This window comes from Miniopterus schreibersii, assembly GCF_964146895.1.
Source record: "Miniopterus schreibersii genome assembly, chromosome: 19".
NCBI lineage: Eukaryota > Metazoa > Chordata > Mammalia > Chiroptera > Miniopteridae > Miniopterus > Miniopterus schreibersii.
In genome coordinates, this window is record NC_138119.1 from 11,293,851 (window position 1) to 11,319,829 (window position 25,979).

A 25,979-nucleotide genomic window follows, 5' to 3' on the forward strand; every position below is an offset into this window, starting at 1 on the left:
TCAAATTGAACAGTACAGCTCTAGGATATGATACTAAGCAAAAACACTACTGAGCATAAATGTTTAAGCAACTGCAGAGATCAAAGTTGTAAAAATAAATAATCTTACAACCACTAAATCATAACTAAAATAATTTCTAATGAAAAAAGCCTAGTATCAATTCCTATAGAATCTTACCCTTATCATATTAAATGTTTTGCTTATCTTTGTTTTAGACTTTTTCTATCAAAAAGAATTCCATTTGGTTATTATTTATAATAAAGTTATATATCTATCAATAACAAAAGAAGCTCTTTGTGTGCTTAATGGAGGAACACAATGGACTTTACATCAAGGTCTATATTCCCCTTCTTTTTTTAAATAGTTAAGCCACAGACCAGGTTGCAACATCTTTCAGAAATGACTGGAAGAACAAGTTTAAGAGATAAGAAGAGGCATTTTATAAAGAGATTATGGGGACACAAACCTACCATGACCATTTTTCTTTGTTCATACAGCTTCTGTAATTGGTAGGACTTTTCCTCTGCTTTGATGTAACCTTTTTTCACATCATCTACAGCCTGGCACCAAAACAAAGGCAGGGAAGAAAGAAATGTAAAAATCATTATCAAGTACATTCTTGATAAAAATAGAGACAGATTCATTTTCAGAATAACTCTTAAGTATGTGGAACATCACATCTCTGGTGCTCTCTGCCACATGGATGTATTTACTGGAATAAGCAGTGTGTAAGGAGTGTCTGGTATGTACTCAAGGGCTGTTCTAGGCATGTGAGGAATCTGGTTTCACATGTTAAAGGGATTTAAATTCCGGTTAATTTCTATATATGAAACAATCAGAGAACACTAAAAGACAGCATATAACACTGCATTAAAGGTAACAATGACGTAGCAAAATGTGTGGTATGGAGAGTTAAGACACATGCAATGAGGACATGAGAGCTTACTGCTAAGTGCAGTTATCAAGGAAGTCTTGGTTGCACCCGAAAGGGTAAGTTAGATAGAAGAAACTGCTAGCTGAAGTCAGGAAACAGGAATGGGTTTGAGCTTAAATACATTTAGGAGATAGATTTGCCTGATTTGAATAAAGGGTACATGTTAAGGGACAATGAAAGATAATGCTAGAGGGGTAGGTTAACAGATTAGGAAGGACTCTAAAAAGCACCCACAGGAATTTAGACTTAAGGACAATAGGGAGCTAAAATAAGCAATGAAAACTTTTTTGAAAGAAAGATTGATCTGCCTATGAGTGTCAAATGAATTGAGAGAATAAGAGACACCAACGATGTTGTCACACTTTAAGTACAAAATGAAACAAGAGCTTAAACTAGGGGAGCAGCAACTGGCAGAGAAAGTGATAAATCTGAGACCATGAACAAAAAAAATCCCCAATAGGGCTTGAAACAGGCATGAAGGTACCTAAATATAATATGTTCATTCTAAACAACTCCTGGTTCAGCTAAATGAAATATGCACCCCCTTCCAAACCTCACTCTACCCCAAGAAAACATTTAAAATCTAATGGAGGGGAAAACTGATCATTGGGAGAAAAACAACAACAAATAGGGCATTTGCCTAGGGCATTCAGAATCTAACCTCAGGGAGTTGCTGCAAGGACAACTCTACGCTGGCATCCTCTTGAGCTCTTATCAGAAGACTGCCAGCTTCCTTAAGGTAGAAATCATTCCCCATAGTCTTTTAAGGGAAAATAACTTGTACAACAGAATGAGTTCAGGATTGAAGTCGAAAGGATAGTTCAACTTCTAGGTGTGTCACTGACCAATATGCACTTGAGTAAGTCACTTAAAACCTCTCAGTTTGTAAAATAGGGATAATACCCATCTCACAGGCAGACAACAAAGTGAGACAACAGATGTTGAGTTTCATAAAGTATATATAAACAGTTACTATTATCATTGCTATTAGCATCATTTGGCTGTTAAGTTCCAAGAACCACACACAGATATTAACGTCCTGCCTGGGACCGCCTAATGGGAAGATTATGCCCATTCCTCCCCAGTCCTAGCCATACAAACGAGGGCTCACTTAAGCACAGGGGATCATGGTCACAGAGCAGATGCTCAGTAAGAACGGCCACATGGTGTCCTGAAGAACCTGAACACTTGTATTTTTTATCACCAAAAGACTTGACTGCTCTAGGCCAAATTCAACCAATTACTGGGAAGCTGGGAGAGAAGATGGGTGGAAAAACAAATAAGTACTGGTCTATTTCACTTCCCATGTAACAAGGTGTTATTTAGCTAAGAGAAAAGGCTTTTCTGGTGACCAAATAAAAATATTGTATTTGTTTTATTCGTATCCCCAATACCTAGACCTGTGTCTGACTTGGAACAGCACTTAAATATCTGAACACTTTCCCAGGGCAGAAGAGGGTCAGAGTTCATATGGGGCAGTAAAAATGTTCTCACCTCTCCTCTCTCATTTCTAATAAAGATTATATTGCTTGCCTGGCTAGGTGTGGCTCAGCGGCTGAGCATCAAACTAGGGTCCAGGAGACTGCAGTCTGATTCCGGGTCAGGGCACATGCTGGGGGTGCAGGCTCGATCCCCGGTAGGGGGCGTGCAGGGGGCAGCCAACCAATGACTTTCATCATTGATGTTTCTCTCTCTCTCCCCCTTCCTCTCTCTGAAATCAATAAAGATATATTTTTTTAAAATTTTTTTTAAAGATTATATTGCTTGAGGGCATAGAGGAGATAAATGGCAATGGAAAAAAAAAGATTACATTGTTTGACTAGCCCATGTGACTCTCACCAATTCTTCCACAATTACCAAACACCAAACTCCTCTCAATTCATGCAAACATTCATTTTGTAAAAACTGTTGACAGTTCTCATCTGCTACTGTCTCCTCCCCTGTCCTTGGTCCTGGCAGGTTTATGCCTTTAAAATTCCATTACTATTATTTTAGGAAGGAGTAGCTTAAATGTGTGTTCAATCTGCTATAGTTAGCCAGAATTTAAATACATCCTACCATGAATTTCAACCTTATTAATATGTTTAAGGAAAAGGCTCATTATCATTACCTAATATTTCATCAACTCTAAGATGCACATTTTTAAATATTTTATCAATCCTAAAATTGGGATGCACCTTACAATCAATGATGTATCAGTTTAATTGGTAGCTCTTTTCTCTGTCTTAGCAGTACATAAAATAATAGTGCATCTTACAATCAATGGCATCTTGGAATTGGTGAAATACATTAGATATTCCCACCATCAAAATATGATACAAAAAAATAAAATTAAGTAGGAAAACATTTACTATTATTTTCCAAATGGCACAAATGTTTACCTAGTCAAGCAAAAAATCATTTGAACCCATCTGCCCTGTTGGGAATATAAAATAGTGTAGCCGCTATGGAAAACAGTATTGCAGTTCCTCAAAAATTATAAACAGAATTACCATATGATCCAGTAATCCCAATTCTGGGTATATTAAAAGCAGGATTTTGAAGAGATATACACACACCCATGTTCATAATAGCATTATTCATAATAGCCAAGAAGTAGGAAAAAACCAATGTCCATCCACAGATGACTAGATAAACAAAAGGAGACATACACATACAATGAAATATTATTATTTTGCCTTAAAAAGGAAGGAAATTCTGTCCACTGCTATTACATGAATGAGGACATTATGATAAGTGAAATAAGCCAGTTACAAAAAGACAAATACTATACTGTATGAGTCCACTTATATGATCAGGAAACAGATCTTAGCAAAGCTATGCTAAGAATATAACTTGAACCAGATACTTGAACCAGATATTCTGACTTCTAGCTAATTTTCTCATTCCAACAATGCAAGGCTCTACTATAAATTCATTATTTATAGTCATAATAATATAAACACTGAACACTGATTAAATAAATATTATAATGTGCCTATATTAGGAAGATGGGAGAGAGGAAAAGATATGGGTATTAGTAAAAATGGGGAATAAAATGCAGCTAGAGTCTCATCTTTTAGTGGGAAATGAAGAGATATTATCTGAATCTGAAAAATCAAGTAGGAGCAATATAACTAAGTTATAACAGAGACATGGTAGTAAATATAAAACAAAATAACAAAGCTAAAAAAGTCATTGCCTTTGTGGAGAGATGAAGATAAGTGGGGGTAACTAATATTTTTTGTAATAACCTGTGTATAACTATATGATGCTTTAAACTCTATGAATGTGTAATTTTGGAAAAAAAATTTTTGAAAAGGTACATAGCCATAATGCTCATTTTCTGTTGTTTAAATAAATATTGTAAATTCCAGGACATCTTCACTTCTTAAACTTATTTATCTTTTGTGAAATGGGATAACACATTTCACAAATTTAATTAAGATTCGGGGGGAAAGCAGGTTACCCAAGGATTCACACTGAATTGGCAAATTATCCACTCCATATAAAAAGACAAAAATAAAATAAAAAATCAGGCCTTTCCAGGAGGATCAATTCACCCACCTGATGAAAGAAGTAGGTAACAGCAAGGTCATTGTCATTTAAGAGAATTTCTTCTTCTGTTGTAAAAAGCCACTTTCGAATGGTCAGGCAGGTGCCTGGCACAGCTGATGTGTAATTCTGGACGTAGAGTTTATGAGGAAATTCATTAGGTGCCAGCTTACGTACTAAAGAGAAAACAAAACAAAGAAAGCTACAGTGAAAAGATATATAAGGGATTTCCCTAGTATAAACTGCAGATAAAGTACAAACAGGCGATCAAGATGGCAGATTATCATTAACCAGAACATCGGCTTTACGGCCATCAGGGAGCTCTGCCTCAGGATGACAAAATAACCCTTTGTCTAGCCAAATCTATCCCTTCTAACTATGACTATTGCCAGTCAGGCCTCTAACTAACTGAACTCTATCACCTGAATGACATGCCATTCAGTTAGCACCTACTACAAAGTCAATTATCTGGTAAGTTACAGTGATGTCCACTGAACATCTTTAAAGCAAGCCTCTCCTCTTACCTAGCTATGGTGCATTCATTCAGAGTCTCTCACATGGCAATTCTCAGTGAACTGCTTTTATTGTTAAGAGTTGAAAGGCTCTCCCTACCCCACCCCCCAACTCTAAGACATTCATCAAAGTGAAAAGTGTCTTCAGAGTAAAGTTACTTCCTCTTTCTAACAAAGCAGGATAAAACACTACCACTTTTAATTTCTATATTGATTTTCTCGGGAAAGGCTCAGTTTTCTTCTCTTGATGTTTACTTGGCTTTATAACACTGCAAGAGACAGGTTTAATATTTCCCATTTTATTTATTAACTAAAGCTTAGAAAAGAAGGACAAGATTAGAATCCAAGTGTCCTGGGTCCCTAGCAATCCTTCGTAACATTTCTATCTGCCTAGTTAGACTGCAGGGAATTAGCAAGATAAAGAATAATAGGGACTTGGCCACTTCAGGGGGCATCAAAGTTATCTACACTGACCTGGAACAACAGCAAGGCAACCCAAGTCTGCCAACTCTCCTCCTTTCTGGGATAAGGAAGAGCTGATCAATCAATAAATATTATGTCATCTCTGGCCTTAGCCGTGTGTGTGTGTGTGTGTGTGGAAAAGACCCATAAACTATAGGAAATAAACTATGAGGAAATCTATGTCACTAAGGGCAAGCACTGACTTCCTCCCCTTTGTGGTGTCAACGCAACCAGTGTGACCAACATCCCTAACTGTTATAAAATAATATATAAGACAAGCTTCCTGTCATGATGTAATAAAACTTCCTAGGAAGAGGATTATCTATTTACAAAGAAACTTAAAGATATGCATTAAAGCAATGGCTTTTAATCAATTTATCTCTAACTCCTGAAAACAAAAAGCTGTTCTTAAAAATCTACAAGAAGCATAAAGTACACTAGAACAGACTGTCACTAAATAGAGCATTCCTTCTTTTTAAGGCTGTTTCATTGGACTATATTAATTTTGAACCTCTGATTTAAAAGAAACTCATGAAAGTATCCGCTTTGGCCCTGGGGGCACGCACCTTATGCTTACGAAAGAGGAAAACGCACCAACAGTGAGCAGATACCCTCTGACTTGGACTTAATGGGATGTGCCTGGTCTGCTTGTTGGAGACTGTCCTAATAAACAGAATCTCCCTGGTCTGCCAGCTCTTCTTCTCTAGGCAAAGAGTTTCAGTCTGACAATATGAGAATAAAATATCCCCAAACAAAACTTAATATTAACCACTGGCACTTACCAAAGGAATGGTTGATCACTTCAAATAAGGCAAAGTAATTCACTGTTGTACTGTCCATGCCAACCTTCGCTGCAATAGCCTAAAGTGTAAACAGGATAGATTAGTTTCCAGAAAACTAAGTCAGACAATGCTGTGAAGACAGATGTATCCATGTTAGGGGGAAGAGAGGTTCTGCCACTTTGGTTTCACATAAACTAAATTCATGATCTATAGCTATTCTTCTTTATATGTATGTGTACATGCACATGCACATAAGTATGTATGAAATTAAAGGAAAAAATTACCTGTATTTGACTCAAAAAGCTATGATCTCTAAATATGAGTTTACCTCCTCTAATTTAAGCTGGTAATAGTTTCTCCTTAAATATCAGCTTTCCTCTCTGAAATATCACATCAGCCCACAAGGGTCTTTTTTAACAGCACTTACAAGAAATGTGCTAGATAAGAACAGATCTTAAGAAAAAAGTAAATTCTTAACTATCCAGTCTCATACATTCAGTCTACATTTAATATAAGCTATTAACATACAAAATCTATATCTCTGGTTCTTGAGTTTATCTATTCATCTATTTTGTTCACGCTTCACAAATTATTCTTGCTCATTTTTCAGATGATTCATGTCTCGGGCTGGAGACCTCCATTTCCTAAGAATCACCATCATCAGCTTTGGCCAGGTTGCTCAGTGGTTAGACATGAAATTTGCTTTAAAATATTCAAGCAAAGGGGGGAAAGGATATATAGTGCAAATGTAGAAGACTCTTGATGACTACTGAGTGAACAGATAGAGGTTCATTGTACTATACTGCTTTCATATACGTTTTCAAAGTTTTGGACAATTAAAAGGGGAGAGGGGGCTAATCAGAACCACTACTACCTGGGATATTTATTTCAAGGAAGACAAATTAAATTCATATTAACTCTTCTTTCTTTCAAGGAAGACAAATTAATTTCACATTAACAATACTAACATCAACAACAGTAGCTAACATTTAATAAACTTTTGTGCCAGATGCCCCAAGCACTTTATATGTATTAACTCATTTATCCATCTTCCTTAGCTCTGAACCATTCAATGTCAAGTCTACTTGCTCAAGTTTACTTTACCTGATATACTTGGTCTGTAGTACTGTTCTTTTTAACTCTGACTGTAACTGTTGTTCCATCTGGTAATGCTACTCTCAGCTCTACGTCAGAAACACCATTGTAGTTCTGGGGAGAAAGACACAGAAAAAAAATTTATATCTTCATTCTCTTTGTAACATGCTGGCTAAACAACAACCTAAATGTGATAGAAAGTGAGTCCCAAGGAAAAGGGGAGAAAAGACACCTTGTAAGTCAACACACAAGTCATTAAGCCAACTTTACAGTGCAGCAGAAGTTAACCTTTAAGATGAATGGGGGGGGAAAGAAATGGAGCCAACATGTTCACATTTTAAAACAGAAAACTTATGTGAAACAGACTAGGTCAAACACAGAGGAGATTTTTCGTTTATTTTTAAACATTCAGAACTCAAAAATAAGAAAAGACAACTGAAAGCAGTAGTTTCAATGAATATTCTCTGGTTTTATATGGTTAGGCATGTTAGATTGGCTCAAGGAGTATAATAAATTCCTTTCTGAATGCTGAAATAATCACGACACCTTTGAAAGGAAAAATGGATGAAACTCAGGAATATGAGTTAGTCAGATGCCCAATTTTCTTCTACCAAAGAATAAACAATACTTATCCTCCTTAATTCAAAGAAATAATTCACTCTCATTGCTTTTCATGATTAACACATTCCTCTAACAGATTTCTGACCTTGTAATTTTTATTAGAGAGAACCAACTATTTAAGAACAAGTCCATCTTCATTTACTACTTTAAAAAAAACTACTATTCAGGTCTGGCCAGCGTGGTTTGGTGAGTAGAGAGTTGGCCCATACAACAAAAGGTGTCAGGTTCGATTCCCAGTCAAGGGCACGTACCTGGGTTGCAGGTTTGATCCCTGGCCCTGGTCCTGGCACATGCGGTAGGCAACCAATTGATGTGTTTCACACATCAATGTTTCTTTCTCTCCCCACTTCCTCCCTCTCCTCCTCCCTTCCACTCTCTCTGAAAATCAGTGGAGAAAATATCCTTGGGCGAAGAGTAACAAGAACAAAAAAGTACTATTCATTGCCTAAAATCATCCTAAACATTACTTTGTTATAAGCCCTTGTCTGCAATAAACTTATAATCTAGTTGGGAAAATAAGACATATACATATAAAATAATCAGTAGATAACACACTATTTAATACAGTGGCATTACATATTCATTTTCCTATCAGTTAATATTTATCAGGCACCTACAACGTGCTCAATACTGTGATAAGACGCTGGGAATGTAACAATGATCGAGCTTTAACTCTTGCTCTGGAGGTCTCTTGTACAGTATGGTGACCACAGTTAACAAATACTGTATATTGTATACTGAAATTTGCTAGGAGGGTAGATCTTAAGTGCTCTCACCACAAAAGAAAGGAATGAGCAAACAGATGATAAATATGCTAATTAGCCTGATTGTGGTGATCATCACAATGTACATCAAAATATCAAGTTGTACATCTCAAATATATACAATTCCTATTTGTCAGTTATCCCTCAATAAAGCTAAAAAAAGATTTAGCTCTAACCTATAGGTAGTCACACTAAAAATATAAAGTAATTATCTGATTATATATAAAAAATTAGAGAATGAGATACCAACAAGGTGATAATTAAGTGGCACTGACTGCAAAAGTTCACGGTAGAATGAAAAATCAATGACTTGAATAACAGAAGGCTTCAAAGAGAAGGTGGACCTCGCACTAGGTCTTGAAGGATAAGTAGGACACATAAAAAAAGACTGGAAAAATAGACATTTGCCATAATCAATATCTTTCATTTATTTTCCCCCACAATGAGCCAAAAGGGAAACAGTCACTGTAGGGGCAGTCACTTACCTCGTCTGATTCGGACAGGAATTCCTGCATGATGTCACTCTCACCAATGACTCGTATTGAGCATACTGTTGAAAACAAAGATAGAATCTGACATAAGGCTCTAAAAATCAAGAATATAAAGTCAAGTACACATCAAGGTTCAAGCGTAAATCATTAGTGCCAGGCAATGCTGAGGTAGTATGTCATCCCTAACATATGATATTTTAAGACACAAGAAATAGTCATGTAAGTATGAACTAGAACAGAGGAGTAATAGAATGTACAAAAATGTAGCTCGCTAAAAGTATTAAACATAGCCAAAGAAAGTCACTCCCAAAAAAGAGAAATAAAAGTTAGGTAAATCTAACTTTGTAGTCTTATGTGAACTATTAACAAGCCAGACAACAGAGCAAGGGTAAGGTCACTTAGAAATAAACCAAACACAAAATTGAAATACAAAAGGAAAAATATCTACTTGGCTTAGGAACAGGCCTACGAGAGAACCATAAACATTTAAAGCCATTTGAGGGGAAATGGGTAGATAATAAAGTATTAAGCTGAGCACATCTTTTTTTTTTTTCTTTTTTTTAAAAAATATATCTTTATTGATTTCAGAGAGAGGAAAGGAGAGGGAGAGAAAGAGAGAGAAACATCAATGATGAGAGAGTCATTGATCGGCTGCAGCCCGCAACCCGGGCATGTGCCCTGACTGGGAATCAAACCCTGATTGCCTGGATCCTAGGTCGACACTTAACCACTGAGCCACGCCCGGCCGGGCTGAGCACATCTTTTCACCTCACTAATTTGAGCTTCAAAACAACAACAATAAAAAGGAAGGAGGGAAGGAAGAAGGAAAGCAGGGAGGTGGGCAGCTAATGGTCAAAATCTAAGAAAGTTAATTTCCTGACATTCTCATGAGGATGGCAAATTACAATGATGATTTTATTTCAAAAAACTGTACCATTTCTCATTTCCCAAGGGCTGTGTTTAGAAGCCATTCCATGTTAGAAAAAAACTAAAAACAAATGAGGAGGTTTCACTACTTCTACAGGGGAAATAATTTTTCTTCAGGGATAAAGCTCTCTACCAAAGTTTAAAAGAAAATTCAACTAGGTCAATTAGTTCTTACATAAGGACACAGAATTACTAAATACCACTAAGACCATTATTCTATTACGTTAGTACTTTAAAGAAAAGCTTATTGCTCAGTTGGCAAGTATGTTAACTCTATAATGCATCGAAGCAAGGTCTCTTTTCTGAGCCACAAAATGAACTATTTTTTCAAGAGATATGTCCTTTGCCCCAACTTTCTAGATAAATGCTTCAGCATCTACATCCACAAATTCCTTTTGTACCATTTGGAAGTCCTGAGATAACAAGTAAGTTTCAATACTTCTACCTATAACCTGCTTAGAACAAAGGGACGTTAGATTACCTACAACTCAGCAAACTATCATGGACACATGTAAGAGGAATGAGGAATTTTCAAGGAGGATATGCCAAAGATACTGTCCACTTAGTTCCCAAATCAATTCAGCATGTTACTGAGTCCGTCTATACATGTTTACTGGCAAATAATATAACCCTATAAATCAGGGGTGGGGAATGTCCAGTTGGCAGGCCTTATATGGCCTGTAAATGACGCTATAAATATCCAAATGGCCCTCGGCAGAAAAAGGGTTCCCCACTCCTACTATAAATTAAGGTCCTTAATGCATAAAAACTAATTATGCATTTTTCTGTTGTTGTTATGTGTTCAGGGAGTCAATAAAATAGGCTATTAATCACTGTACTGGAATTTCAGTCTTGGCTTCAAAGCTCAGATCATTCAACACCTATAGTCAGAAACTTGACTTACTTTCACTACTGTGTTTAATGGAATTTAGCTATGCAGCTTAGGAATTGCAACGTATGCCTAGACCCTATGTCTGTTCAAGATAGTAGAGTTTAATAGGCCAGCTTACCTTTTTCTAGATACTCTTCCAACCCTCGTCGTCGGGCATCTAATTGCTGTTCTGATAAAGAGAACGGCCACTTCCCTGGAAGTCGGGGAAATGTGAAGTTGGCAAACTCTCTTTTCAGGTTCTGGTGCAGGATGGCAAACTCCCGGTACCGCTTAGCACACAGCTGCCTTCCTGCCATGTAAACATTGTACACCTGGTGAGGGGAAGGACAAAAAAGCCTGTTTACTACAAATTAAATCACAGAATCATCAAAAATCAGGCTCACCTAACAGAGAATATGTTCAAGGTCACTGTAAAATTAAGACTTACTTTTAATAAACATGCCAGAAATTATCTGTACAAAAGACTCCCCTTCAAAGGGGCCATGATCTTATTTTTGCTATTTTTTTTTTTAATATATCTTTATTGATTTCAGAGAGAGGAAGGGAGAGGGAGAGAGAGAGAGAAACATCAGTGATGAGAATCACTGATCAGCTGCCTCCTGCACGCTCCCTTCTGGGGATGGAGCCCACAACCCCGGCATGTGCCCTGACCAGGAATCGAACTGTGATCTTCTGGATCCTAGGTCGATGCTCAACCGCTGAGCCATGCCTAGCTGGGCTATTTTTGCTCTTAAAATTACTTCCAACAAACACTGTTTTAAATATCTTCACAGACAATTATCAGCTTTAAGGGTAGATTTTACTTTCAGAAAGTTATAAGTCATTCGAAGCCAACGTGGTAAATACTGTGAATGAACAAGCACGTGAATTTGGAGGGAGATGTAAAAAGCTAGGGTTAATTTTAAAGTAATGCCACTGATACTGTTGTGTGTGCCCCAAACTTCAAAAGAAAAGATCTAAAGATGATGTAAGCAATAGTGGTTTTAATTATCAAATTGATTTTTGCAAAAACTCCTTTCCTGAAGTCAGATATACCTAGTTTTGTTCCTCTCCCTTCCATCACTAAAACAGGGTTAACATAAAAAGTATGAGAACAGCAGCACAAAAAATAGGAGGAGGAAATGAAATATACTGTTGCAAAATTATTATACTATAAAGGTAACACTTATAAATTAAAGATATATACTGTAAACCTAGAACAACCACTAGTAAATTAAAACAACAAAGCATATCTAATAATACAATAGTGGAGATAAAATGAAGTCATGAAAAAAATACCCTATTAATCAAAAGAGAAGGTGGGAAAGGGGGAACAAAGGGGAAAAAATCAGATGAGACATAGATAACAAAGAATAAGATAATAGATTTAAACCTAACTATCAATAATTATATCAAATGTAAGTATACATTTAGTATACAGACACCAAATAAAAGACTGTATAAAAGACATAACTAGATGCTATCTCTCAGAAACCCAATTTAAATGTAACTATACAGATAGGTTAAAAGTAAAAGGACTGGAAAGATATCCAATGAAAATAATCATCAAAAGAAAGCTGAAGGATATCAAGATGGCAGTGCAGTATGGGGATCTTGCTCGCAACACCTCCTGGAACCAAACTGGAAGCTACAGCTAAAATGGGGAAGAACCACCCTGAAATACTAACAGGAGACTATCTGAAGAGGAGACTTTTAACCAAGGACTGCAGAAGCAGCAATGTTCACAAATCAATAAACGTGATACGTCACATAAACAAATGAAGGATAAAAATCACGTGATCATATCAACAGACGCAGAAAAGGCATTTGACAAAACCCAGCACCCATTTCTGATAAGGACTGTCAGCAAAGCACACACAAAGGGATCATACCTCAACATAATAAAGGCCATGTAGGAAAATCTATAGCCAACATCATACTCAATGGGCAAAAACTAAAAGTGTTTCCCTTAAGATCAGGAACAACACAGGGGTGTCCACTTTCACCACTCTCAGTGAACACAGTGCTGGAAGTCCTAGCCACAGCGATCAGACAAGGAGAAGAAATAAAAGGCATCTAAATTGGAAAGGAGGAAGCAAAACTGTCATTATTCACAGATGACATATTGTACACAGAAAACCCTAAAGACCACCAAAAAACTACTAGGTTTAATAAACGAATCAGCAATGTAGCAGGATACAAAATTAACACCCAGAAATCGATAGCATTTTTATACACCAATAATGAACTCTCAGAAAGAGAAGCTAAAAAACAACCCCATTTACCATTCCAACAAAAAAGTTAAGATACTTAGGAATAAACTTAACCAAGGATGCGAAAGACCTGTACTCGGAAAACTACAGGACATTAAAAAAAGAGAGAGAAGAAGACAAACAAGTGGAAGAATATACAGTGTTCATGGATTGGTAGAATTAACATCATTAAAATGTCCATACTACCTAAAGTAATCTACAGATTCAGTGCAATTCCTACTAAAATACCGATGGCATATTTCACAGATCTAGAACAAATATCCAAAAATTTATATGGAACCAAAAAAGACCCCGAATAGCCACAGCAATCCTGAGAGAGAAGAACAAAGTTGGAGGGATCACAATACTGGATATCAAGCTATACTACAAAGCCATTGTAATCAAAACAGCTTGGTACTGGCACAAGAAGAGACATATAGATCAATGGAACAGAACAGAGAACCCAAAAACTGAACCAAACCTTTACACTCAATTAATATTTGACAAAGAAGGCAAGAGCACACAATGGAGTAAAGACAGTCTCTTCAACAAATGGTGCTGGGAAAATCAGACAGGTACATGCAAAAAAAAAGAAACTAGACCACCAACTTATACCATGCACAAGAATAAACTCAAAATGGAAAAAAAAACTTAAACGTAAATCAGAAACCACAAAAACCCTAGAAGAAAACATAGGCAGCAAAATATAAGACATCTCACATAGAAGAATTTTCACAGATACATCTCCTAGGGCAAGAGAAACAAAGGAAAAAATAAACAAACGGGATTACATCAAAATAAAAAGCTTCTGGACAGCAAAGGAAACCAGCATCAAAATGAAAAGGGAACCCACTGTATAGGAAAACATATTTGCCAATGATACATCTGATAAGGGGTTAATTTCCAAAATATATAAAGTATCATACAACTCAACAAAAGGAAGACAAATAATCCAATTTAAAATGGGAAGAGGACCTGAATAGACACTTCTCCAAAGAGAACATACTAATGGCCAAGAGCCATGTGAAAAAATACTCAACGTCACTAATCATCAGAGAGATGCAAGTTAAAACAATAACGAGGTACCATCTCACACCTACCAGAATGGCTACCCCATTAATAATTCATTCAACAAACAAGTACTGGTGAGGATGTGGAGAAAAAGGAACCCTAGTACAATGCTGGTGGGCATGCAGACTGGTGCAGCCTCTACAGAAACAGTATGCAGTTTCCTCAAAAAATTAAAAATGAAACTGCTATTTGAGCCAGTGATCCCACTTCTAGGAATATATCCAAAGAATCCCGAAACACCAATCGGGAAAGATATATGCACCCCTATGTTCATAGCAGTGTTATTTACAATAGCCAGTATCTGGAAACAGCCCAAGTGCCCATTAGTAGATGAATGAATAGAAAAACTGTGGTACATTTGCACAATGGAATACTACGCAGCTGTAAAAAGGAGCTCTTACCTTTTGCGATAGTACAGATGGACCTGGGATTATAATGCTAAGCAAAATAAGCCAGTAAGGGAAAGACAAACACCATTTCTCACTTACATGTTGAATCTAATGAACAAAATTAATTGACGAACAAAATAGTACCAGAGTAATGGATACATGGTACAGTCTGACAGATGTCAGAGGGGAGGTGGGTGAGGCGAACAGGACGAAAGAAGGTGAAAGGATTAGCCAAAGAACATATATGCATAGCCCGGGGACACAGACCACAGTGTGGTTAGAGCCAGAGGGAGGGGAGGGTGGGGTCTGGGTGACGGGGAGCAAAGAGAGGAAAATGGGGGACATCTGTAATTATGTCCACAATAAAAATTTTTAAAATAAAACAATTAGTAATTTCAGTCCTTTTCTGAAGTCTACAGAGGTTCCCAAAGTCTTAGTTAATTCCCAAAAGGGTCTCAACATCCAATCTGCTCTACCTTAGGACCTGACCTTGATTTCTACTTTTTATATGCCTTATGATTCAAAATATAGCTCCTCTGAAACACAAAACTCTAAATTTTGTGTGTCTGCTTCTGAGAATACAAAGACCAGGCTGACATAAAACCTATGTGCTATCATCTCCAGCTAAACTGCAGATGTAGTCAAACATTATCTGATCCTTCTGGAACTTTTCTGGCTTCCTTGCTTGCTTTTCTCATCTCCCCACTAGAAAGAATGTACCATAAATATCTAGTGGCTCATTTCTATACAGGGTACAAATCTCAGCGTCAGAGATTGCAACTTTAGTCAGCAGGACAGCTTTAAATACATGTAGTCTATTTGCCAATATCTAAGAGAACTCATTGCATTTTTTTAAATCCTCCCCAAGGATTTTTTCCCATTGCTTTTTCAGAGAGAGCAGGAGAGAAACATCGATGTCAAAGAGATACATCGATTGGTTGCCTCCCACACACACCCCAACAGGGGCCGGGGATCAAGCCTGCAACTGAGGCTTGTGCCCTTGACCAGAACTAAACGTAGACTCTTCAGTCTGTGGGCTGATGCTCTAACCACTGAGCCAAACAAGCCAGGGCTTTATTGATTTTTAGACAGAGAGAAAGGGAGAGAAACATCTATCGGTTGCCTCATGTACGTGTCCTGACTGGGGATTCGAACCCTCAACCTGTGTATACGCTCTGACCAAGAATCAAACCCGCAACTTTTTTGTGTATAGGATGACACTCCAACCAACTGAGCAGCCAGGGCATTTTTTACAAAAGCATACCGCAACCAAAAGAAAAACTAGGTAGACTGGGCTATCAATGTCAATTCAGCTTTGAAGAACAAAGAAAGGCATTGAGGAAAGGGGCTGGCACACATCACCCAGAATTCAAGATGGGCCTTCCTGCACATCTACAACAGCAACAGAATGGAAATGGCTAAAACAGCCCATGTGAATTCCATTCAGAATATAATTAGGACCTTGGGAAAAACCAGAGCTAATCATTTACACAGCTATGTCCAAAGAAAATGAAAAAGAACAAGGTGTGAAGAGGAATACAGGGCATTGGTAGGTTCTAGAATGGACAAATTGTACTACCCAAATGTTTTGGAACATACCACTTTTTAAAATGAACCTTACTCTATAGCTCCACAGAGTCAACAGTGAGATAGGGCAACCGATAAAACAACAAACAAAACTTAAAACTGTCTGGAATAAAATTCAATTATGCTAAAGCAGAAATAGGACTCACCCTGGCCGGGCAGCTCAATTGGTTAGAACACTGTCCCAATATACCAAGGTTGCGGGTACAATACAAGTAGCAACCAATGAATGCATAAGTGGAACAACAAATTGATATTTCTCTCTCCCTTCCTTTCTCTCTAAAAATCAGTAATTTTTTTTTTAAAAGTTAAAAAAAGACAGAAATAGAACTCTTCATTACCATAGCTCACCCCCAGCAATAAATCAGGTTCAGTGCCTTTGATTTATGTGTATACCCATCTTTTGGGCAAACTGACCTATGATGTCGTCATTTATTCCAGTGCTCTAATATATATCATAAATGATAAGACTGGGGGAAACAAAAGCTAGATGTTCGAGGGTCGAATTGGGCTGACACTCACCACAAACTTCTCACCATTCTGCTCCACATGTTTGTATGTGGGGACCGATATGGGCACTGCTTGCTTTTCTGTGTAATCATAAAATGATTGTCCCAACGAGTCGTCACTGGGATCTAGGTTATCTGCCTCATGAGGAGGTACAGATAACACTGTCAAGATCAATTCCTTCTCTCCTGCTCGGATCAGGTCCACCACCTGCTTGTGTGTCGCCCCCTCAACATTCACGCCGTTCCTAAGGGGAAAAAGGGAAAAAGACAATCCCATAAACCAGAAGGGTCCAAACACCTTGTATCTCCACCCTCCTGCCCCCAACTCCAGTGTCACACAGAATGAACCATAAAATCAAGATTAATTTGGTTCCAGAAAAGCTGTTTATGTTCTTACAGATCATAATGTAAAAAAGTGTTTGTGAACTTATGGCAGGGGGGAAGAATGGAAACGGATGAGAGAACCTACCCTTCCTCTATGTTAGAATCACACACACAGCTTCAGGAAAACAAATGGGAAGGAGAGTGAAGCTGAGGAGAAAACAAAGCTTTCAAAGCTGAAGAGTCCAACACCCTGGTCCTAACTAATGTATACGATACAAAGCAGTTTTTACATAACCTGCCGTTTGAACTGTACTTGGTCCTTTTTAAATCTCCTAGAAATGCTGTTAAAAGGAATTTTCCACAAAGTGCATTTCTTTGATTTGTAAAGACTCAGAAAGTATGACTTAAGATAATTCTTTTACATCTATCTCTGATTTCCCCCCACATCTTCAAATTAGTCAATTTCCCTTTATGACAAATTTCATTACGTTGGGACTTAAATGGTATATATCTTCATACACACTAGTTTCTTCCATCAATCAGTTTTTTAAAAGGCAATGAGACAGCCTCTCTAAAATTAAATGATCTGATCCAACTTCCTTTGCTCTCCCAATCACTTCCAATCTCTTAGAATTCTATCCACTATTTTTCTGCTCTGTGCTTTCTCACTTAAAGCCCTGTGTTTGAGTTCACACTAAAAAATACATATCTAAGGCTACACAGTAAATCAATGTACTTGTTCTCCTTCCTATTTCACAGTTTTAAAAGGCTGAAACTAGGAAAAGTACAAGGTTTGAAAGAACAATAATTTCGTCAAGAAAGATGCTGAATCTTACAAAACTCACTCAGCAAACCGAACTACCTTCCCAAAATGCTGACCCAGCTTGCTGTCTCAGCAAAAACCATTAGGAAGCTAGCTGGCTGACCCAGAGGTTCCCTCCATGGCCATCCCAAGAGAGTTCAGAAATACATACCTGGCCTTCTTTCAATCAGCTTAATAAAATTTTATCTACCCTTTAAACTCTTTTTCAGTCCTGTTCCAAACCATTTAGTTTTTCCTTCTTGAAAATGATGCTAAGTTTAGTAATAAGCCTTCTACAAACTTTTCGATCACTGGAATTGCCTCTGTCAGAGTCTGGTATCTGAAACATCCATTTATATAAACAGAACAGGCAGAAGATCACCCAGCTAGCCTCCTTCCTTATTTTGGGTTTAACAATCTAGTTAGTAAATTCAGCACTCTTAACAGTTCACAACCAAAATAACTTACACACACAAACACACACATCAGTAATTTTACAATTGGGTAGCTCTAGAAGAAAAAAGAGCCCCTTCCACTGATGGAAATTTGGGCTTTTAAAATTCAGATCAGATTGGATTAATTATCAGGTAACAGTGGTCAACCCTGATCATAGAGCAGGATGATAAAATAAAAAGAAAATGGGCTTTGGAGCTAGATCTACAAATCCCAACTCTGCCTTTTAGTATTAGAATTGGTCTTGACCAAGTTACTTAACCTTTTTCAGTGTTGCTTTCTACATCTGTAAACTGGGGACAATAGTAAGTCCCTAACAGGGTTGTTATGGGGATGAACGTAATAAAATGTAATTTGCCTGAACACTCACATCAGAAAGTATAAAAAGGAAAGAAGTACTATGTACCTGTTGATTATGAAGAGATTTTGGTTAAAGAAGAAATGGAAACCTAAAGTTGAGGACTGGCAAAAGATTTCATTTAAATCTTTGGCCTTAGTAGTAGTTCTGAGACAATGTTTTGCTGGGAGAATAAAACTAAAAAAGCCAAAGTTGGAAATCAACATAGAGAACTTTATCTAACCCTAGGAAGCTTATCTAGCTCACAATACCCTTGTTAATTTTTTAAAAACAAAGTGGGGAACACTAACACTTTGAGATGGAACAAAATAGCTTGGATAATAAAACAAGATTTTTATGTTAATACAATTTTATGAGGTGCATATTTGTGAAAAAAGTTTAAGAGCTGATGCTCAAATCTTACTTTTCAGCTCCCTATATATTTCCCGTTAAAGGATTTTTAATCTAAGGTGCTCTGTCGATAGGCTTGGGGGTCAGTGAACACCTACAAAATTTGTACGTAAATTGTATTTGTGTGCATATATGTATTTTTTCCCTAGGGAGAGGGTCCACAGCTTCTATCAGCTTCAAAAAGGAGTATGTAATCTCTAGAAAGGTTTAAAACTATTGCTTCCAATGCACCTCCACCCATTCAGTTTTCAAGTTAGAACACATTACTCCTTGGGTCACTCACAGAAACAAGCCCCAAAAATCATCAGAGAAACTTAAATGAAGCTCACTCCAAGAGCAGGCAGGGAGTAAGGAAGCTTGCTTAGACTGCACTTTATTATCAGTAAGACCACGCTTCAAATTGGCTATCACCTCAAAAACCTCTTAAAAAGGAGGGGGAAAAAAGGAAAGAACTACCACTATCACATTCTAAACACACTTGCTAGTATCTATTTGGTTCAACTAAAGGAGGACTGCTGTACATGCCGCGATTTAATATAAAGCTGGAAATTTTTTTTTTAATCCTCACTCGAGAATATTTCTTCTACTGCTTTTCAGAGAGAGAGAGACAGAGACAGACATCGATTGGCTGCCTCCCGCATGTACCCCAACCTCCGCCTGGGACTGAGCCTGCGACGGAGCTGCGTGCCCTTGGCCGGAATCAGACCCGGAAGCTTTCATTCTGAGGCCCGATGCTCTAAGCACGGAGCCAAACCAGCCAGGGCAAAGCTGGAAATTCCTTCATTCTTCAGAGAACGAAATGAAGTCAGTAAAAACCCCAGGATGTCTGATTTCATAAAGGGCCCTCCCTTCTCAAGAATTAAGAGCCTTCACAGTCATAAAAATGTTTATATGACATCCTTTTTCCACAAGAATGCTACCATAGCAAGCTCAAACTAGGCGTGACCCAATCTGAACAACTCTGAAGACAAATGAATGCAAACTAGAAATTCTGCAGTAAAGGGAATTTTTAGCAGCATAGACTTCTGGTTTAAAGCATGGGTTTTGGAGTCAAACAGACTTGGGTTTAAATACCTAATGTACCATTTAACAGGTAAGACATTATTCAATCTCACTAAGCCTCAATTTCCTAATCCATAAAATGGGGCTAATAATACCTATAGCTATCAGAGTTGTGAGAACTAAAATGCAATAAAAACTCTACAACATGTTAACCACTCCATAAATAGTAGCTATTCATGTGATAATATTTGTATCAGTCATACAAGCAAGTTAGTAGTATTTTGGCTTCCTAATAATACAAACTACCAATTTCCCTTGCCTTTCTTCTGTCTTTGCAACATAATCTAGTTGAAATTCACTTGAAAGTAAGTCATTGAGTTTTCAACCAATAATAACGGGATCACAAGATAGTCAACTTCATATGACCACTACATCAGAGAACCACTAAGTCCTATCCCACATAAAAGTAGCTACTGGCCAGTAGGTTCTACTCATCTATGCTTCTTCCACAATGAAAGGCAATAGCTTAAACATACAATCACAAATTTTTCAACAGATATGTGATTAAACAAATACAGCAAAATGTTAATTATAGAATAGGTGGTAGGTATGCAAATATTCACCATGCAATTCCTTCCAAGTTTCCGGTATACTTGAATTTTTCACAATAAAATGTGGGGAGGGGGAGAAGGCAACCAAAAAACTTCAACAAAATTTTATTTTCTTAGGCAACTAGATGATACTCAATTTACTGTGTCTTGAGCACTGTAAATATACACTTGACAATTTTAATAAAATTCTCATTTTTTTTATCCTCACCTAAGGTTATGTTTTTATTGATTTTAAAGAGAGGGGAGACAAACGAGAATGTGAGAGAAAAAGAGAGAGAGAGAGAGAGAGAGAGACACAGACAGACAGACAAACATCGACTGGCTGCTTCCCACTCACACCCAACTGGGGATCGAACCTGCAACCTTTTTTGTTTTTTTGGTGTATGGGATGATGCTCCAACCAACCAAGCCATCTGGATAGGGCGAAATTCTCATTTTTTACATAAGACCAAAATTTGGCCCCACCGGAAAGGCCTTCAGCTAGCTAATGGGAGTGGCTTTAAGACTTTTATTCAACTAAAGTTAGCCAGCTGAGGAAATTGCAAAGCTAATATAAACACTCCCAGAAACAGGAAAAAGCTCTAAATAGTCAGGATTTGTTTTTGTGTAGTGCTGGTACAGGAAGCTATATATAATGAAACTAGATATGGATGGAAATATGACAGAGACAATCACTATAGGTACCACACGAGGAAGCCATGCTAAGTGGTAAGCAAAATATTATTTTGACCCCCTGTGACAGTCAAGAAATTAACTAAAGGGTAATTAGTCCCCCAGAAACAGTCAGTAAAAAATAGGCAATGAATTACTATAACTGCAAACAATAAATTATGCTTTTCAATTCTGCAGATTAAAACACAATGGCTACCTGTCCACAAGAACTGTTCAAATAAAAAAGAGTGACAAAGCCAAGTTTTGCTAAGGATATGTAAAACTGGAATTCTCATACATTGCTGATGGGAGCATAAAGCAAAAGTAACCTGGCAGTTTCTTATAATGTTCAATATACATTTATTCTATGACCCAACAATTCCACGCCTCAGTATTTACCCCAGAAAAATGAAAACATGTTCACACAAACAACTGTAGTTGAATGTTCAGTGAAGCTTTAGTCATAATAGTCCAAAACTGAAAACAGCCAAATGTCTATCAAAAGGTGAACACATAAACAAACTGTGGCATATTCATTTAATGGAGTATTACTCAGCAATAAAAAGGGCCAAACTACCAGTATTGACAACATAGATGAATCTCAAAAATACACTGAACAGAAGTGAGACAGAAAAGAGTCTGATTGATTTGATTCCATTTATCTGAAGTTCCAGAATAGACAAAACTATAGTGGTAGAAATCACATTAGTGGTTGTCTTTAGGGGATGGGGAAAGGGGGAGAGGGGGAGATAGGGATGGAATGAGTATTGAATGCAAAGAAACACAAGGAGGCTTTTCTTTTTTCTTTTTTTAAATATATCTTTATTGATTTCAGAGAGAGGAAAGGAGAGGGAGAGAGAGAAATAGAAACATCAATGATGAGAGTCATTGATCGGCTGCAGCCTGCAACCTGGGCATGTGCCCTGACCGGGAATCGAACCCTGATCGCCTGGATCCTAGGTCGATGCTTAACCACTGAGCCACGCCCAGCCGGGCCACAAGGAAGCTTTTCCAAGTGATGGAAGTGTTCTGTATCTTGACTGGGGTGGTGATTAAATGGGTCTCTACTTTTGTCAAAACTCTACACTTAAAATGTGGGCATCTGACTATACTTAAGCCTCAATTAAGTTAATTTAAAAATAAACACTATTATAAAGTTTTAAAAATCTGTTTTTATTCATTTCAGACAGAGAAAGGGAGAGGGAGAGAGCTAGAAACATCAACAATGAGTCATTGATCAGCTGCCTCCTGCACGCCCCCTACTGGGGACCGGGCATGTGCCCTGACCAGGAATTGAACCATGACCTTCCTGGTTCATGGGTCGATGCTCAACCACTGAGCTGGCTAAACATTATAATATAATACTCTCATTTATAAATTGAACTAGCAGTTCATCAACATGAAACATAACCCCTATTCTACTTTTAGATTACTCTTAATTTTTTTTGCTTTTATAAACAATGTTATGAAGATCCTAATAAATGGATCCCTATACTATATCTGCAGCATGAAATTGTTTAATTGATAAAGCACATCCTTTTTCCTTCACCTCCCATTAAGATAAAGCTTTAATACTTCCAAGTCTTACAAGGCTATTTCATGGAGTAATTAAGAGAAAATTAAGCCAGAGCTCATTTTTACCCCAATTACTTCTCTGGCTTTTTGTCCTAATCTCCCATAAACAACAGGGCACACATTTCAAGCCTAGTGTAGTTAAGAACCTCAGTAACAGATGATTATAAAGTCAAACCAGAGAGCAAAAGTACCTCTCTCAAGTTTATTGAAGCTATAATGAGTGCCAAAAGTCAAATTCACTAAACACTGAATTATATTACATTACAAATACAATTTAGGCTTTGTTTTTTAGAAATCCTAGATTCCTCTTGTCAGATTTTTATGCATTCAAGTCTGTAAAATTGGCAGAGTATTTGAAAAAAGAATCTGTTCAGCCAAATATATAACATTAGGAAATCCTTTAAAGACACTGAAGTACAGTAAGCAAATGAACCATACAATTATTTTATTTATACATATATATCTATATATGTATATGTATGTTTTTATTGATTTCAGAGAGGAAGGGAGAGGGAGAGAGAGAGAGAAACATCAATGATGAGAATCACTGATCAGCTGCCTCCCGCACGCCCCCTACTGAGGATGAGCCCACAACCAGGGCATGTGCCCTGCCTGGGAATGGAACTGTGACCTCCTGGATCCTAGGTCCATGCTCAACTGCTGAGCCACATCCAGCTGGGCTATATACAATTCTTCAAAAATATTTATGAAGACTACTTGCAAACATGGAAAAAGTCCTTGAATTATGTTAAATGCAAAAAACAAAGACAGACTATAAATTGTGTTGGCGTTTTTTACATTTAAAATACAAAAATATTGCCTTGGCTTCGTGGCTCAGTTAGGTGGAGCATCGTCCTGTACACCAAAAGGTAGCAGGTTCAATTCCCAGTTAGGGCACATAGCAAGGTGGCGGGTTCCATCCTGGGTCTGGCACATATGGAAGGCATCCAATCAATGTATCTCTCTCTCTCCTTTCCCTTCTCTTGCTCTCTAAAAAAAAAAATATCAACAAACATCTTCTTGGGTGAGGATAAGAAAGCTTATATATATGTGTATATATATCATTGTGATTACGAACACATTAAATATTCTTATCCATAAAAAAGGCACAATATGTAAAATATGAAATCGTTGAGTTAGAGTGATTAGAACTATGGGTAATTTTTTAAATTTAACATAATTGTTACATCTTTTTAATTACACAAAGCTTTTAAAACAAACTCTCTACCTTCTCCACAATATTATTTTCTTGGAAATTTGGTAAAGACCCCACAAGTTGGAGAAAAAAAGATCCCTGATACATCAGAAGAGAGACACTTCCTCTGACTTTTCACTGGTTCACTGCCCAGTTGTTGGTTACAGCTATACTAGACACTAGACTTAAAAACAAGGACCACTCTACTGAAATGTGAGGATATACCTTTTTAATTTTGCAGTTAAATCATCTGACTGGCTTAGGTTGGATCCTTTGCATCTAACTCTGCCTTGTTATCTTAGGCAAACAATCAAATCAAAGAATATTTTTATTGACTGTCTTAGCAATCATGTTGTACTTTGTCCTTAAACTCGAGATAAGAGATTCAGACATGCATAAGCAATAAATATAGTAACGGGGTGCAGCTTGAATGTGTTTGCACAAAAGAACTACTATGGACAAATAAATATCAAGAACTTTTTGAGAACATAGAACGGCCAATAGACATATGTAAAGATGCTTAACATCACTAATTATCAGAGAAATGCAAATTAAAACCACAATGAGATCACCTCATAACTGTCAGAATGGCTGTCGTCAATTAATGAACAAACAAGTGTTGGTGAAGGTGTGGAGAAAAGGGGACCCTCGTGCATTGTTGGTGGGAATGCAGACTGGTGCAGCCACTATGGAAAACAGTATGGCGGCTCCTCAAAAAATTAAAAAGGGAACTGCCTTATGACCCAGCAATTCCACTTCTCAGTATATATATCCAAAGAAACCCAAAACACTAATTTGAAAGAACATATGCACCTCTGTGTTCACTGCAGTGTTATTTACAATAGCCAAGGTATGGAAGCAACCCAAGTGCCCATTAATAGACGAATGGATAAAAAAGTTGTGGTACAAATTACTCAGCTACAAAAAAAAAAAAAAGAAGAAATCTTACCATTTGCAACAACATGGATAGACCTAGAGGGTATTATGTGAAGTGAAATACATTAGACAGAGAAAGATAAATACCACAATTTCACTTATATGTAGAATCTAAAGAGCAGAATAAATGAACAAACAAAACTGAAATAGACTCATAGATGCAATGAGCAGACTGATGGTTGCCAGAAGGGAAGGAGGTTGAGGGACTGAGTGAAAAAGGCAAAGGGATTAAGAAGTGCAAATTGGGCTTTAACTGGTTTGACTCAGTGGTTAGAGCGTAAGCCCTTGGACTGAAAGGTCCTGGGTTAGATTCTAGCCAAGGGTACGTACCTCGGTTGCAGGCTCCATCCCCAGCCCTGGTTGGGGCACATGCAATAGGCAACCAATCAATGTGTCTCTCTCGCATTGATGTTTTTCTCTCTCTCTCTCCCCAGCCACCTTCCACTCTCTCTGAAAAGCAATGGAAAATATCCTCCATTGAGGATTTTTTTTTTTTAATTTAAATTTTTAAAATTCTAACAAAAAGTTTTTTTAAAATTGCAAATTGGTAGTTACAAAATTGTCACAAAGGTGTACAGTACAGCATAGAGGATATAGTCAATATTATTGTAATAACTAGTATGGTGCCAGGTGGGTACTAGAAATACAGGGGGAACACTTGGTAAAGTACATGATTGTCTAACCACTATACACCTGAAACTAATACAAAAAAATGTTGAGCGTAACCTGTAATTGAAAAATAAAATTTAAATTAAAAAAAAATTTTTTGGAATTTTGTTTCAGAAATAACATTTTGCATCTTCCATTTTAGAACACCTAATTTATTGACAGGACAAGAGAAAAACAACTAGAGAAAGTTAACTGGCCAAAGGGTTCTAAAATGT

General features: G+C 37.3%; 1 protein-coding gene across 5 annotated transcripts in view; it reads right to left on the reverse strand.

The window, feature by feature from the left end:
* The window catches only part of SNX27 (sorting nexin 27), a gene marked incomplete at its 5' end in the record, with an annotated part of 48,325 nt that overhangs the window by 9,733 nt on the left and 12,613 nt on the right, over positions 1-25,979 (reverse strand). For all 5 annotated transcript variants that reach the window (XM_081122232.1, XM_081122229.1, XM_081122233.1 and 2 more), the window contains 7 exons: positions 471-560; positions 4,481-4,644; positions 6,225-6,303; positions 7,329-7,433; positions 9,190-9,254; positions 11,133-11,325; positions 16,812-17,043. In XM_081122232.1, coding sequence (XP_080978358.1) covers positions 471-560; positions 4,481-4,644; positions 6,225-6,303; positions 7,329-7,433; positions 9,190-9,254; positions 11,133-11,325; positions 16,812-17,043 — 928 coding nt within the window. The remainder of the gene's footprint in view (positions 1-470; positions 561-4,480; positions 4,645-6,224; positions 6,304-7,328; positions 7,434-9,189; positions 9,255-11,132; positions 11,326-16,811; positions 17,044-25,979) is intronic.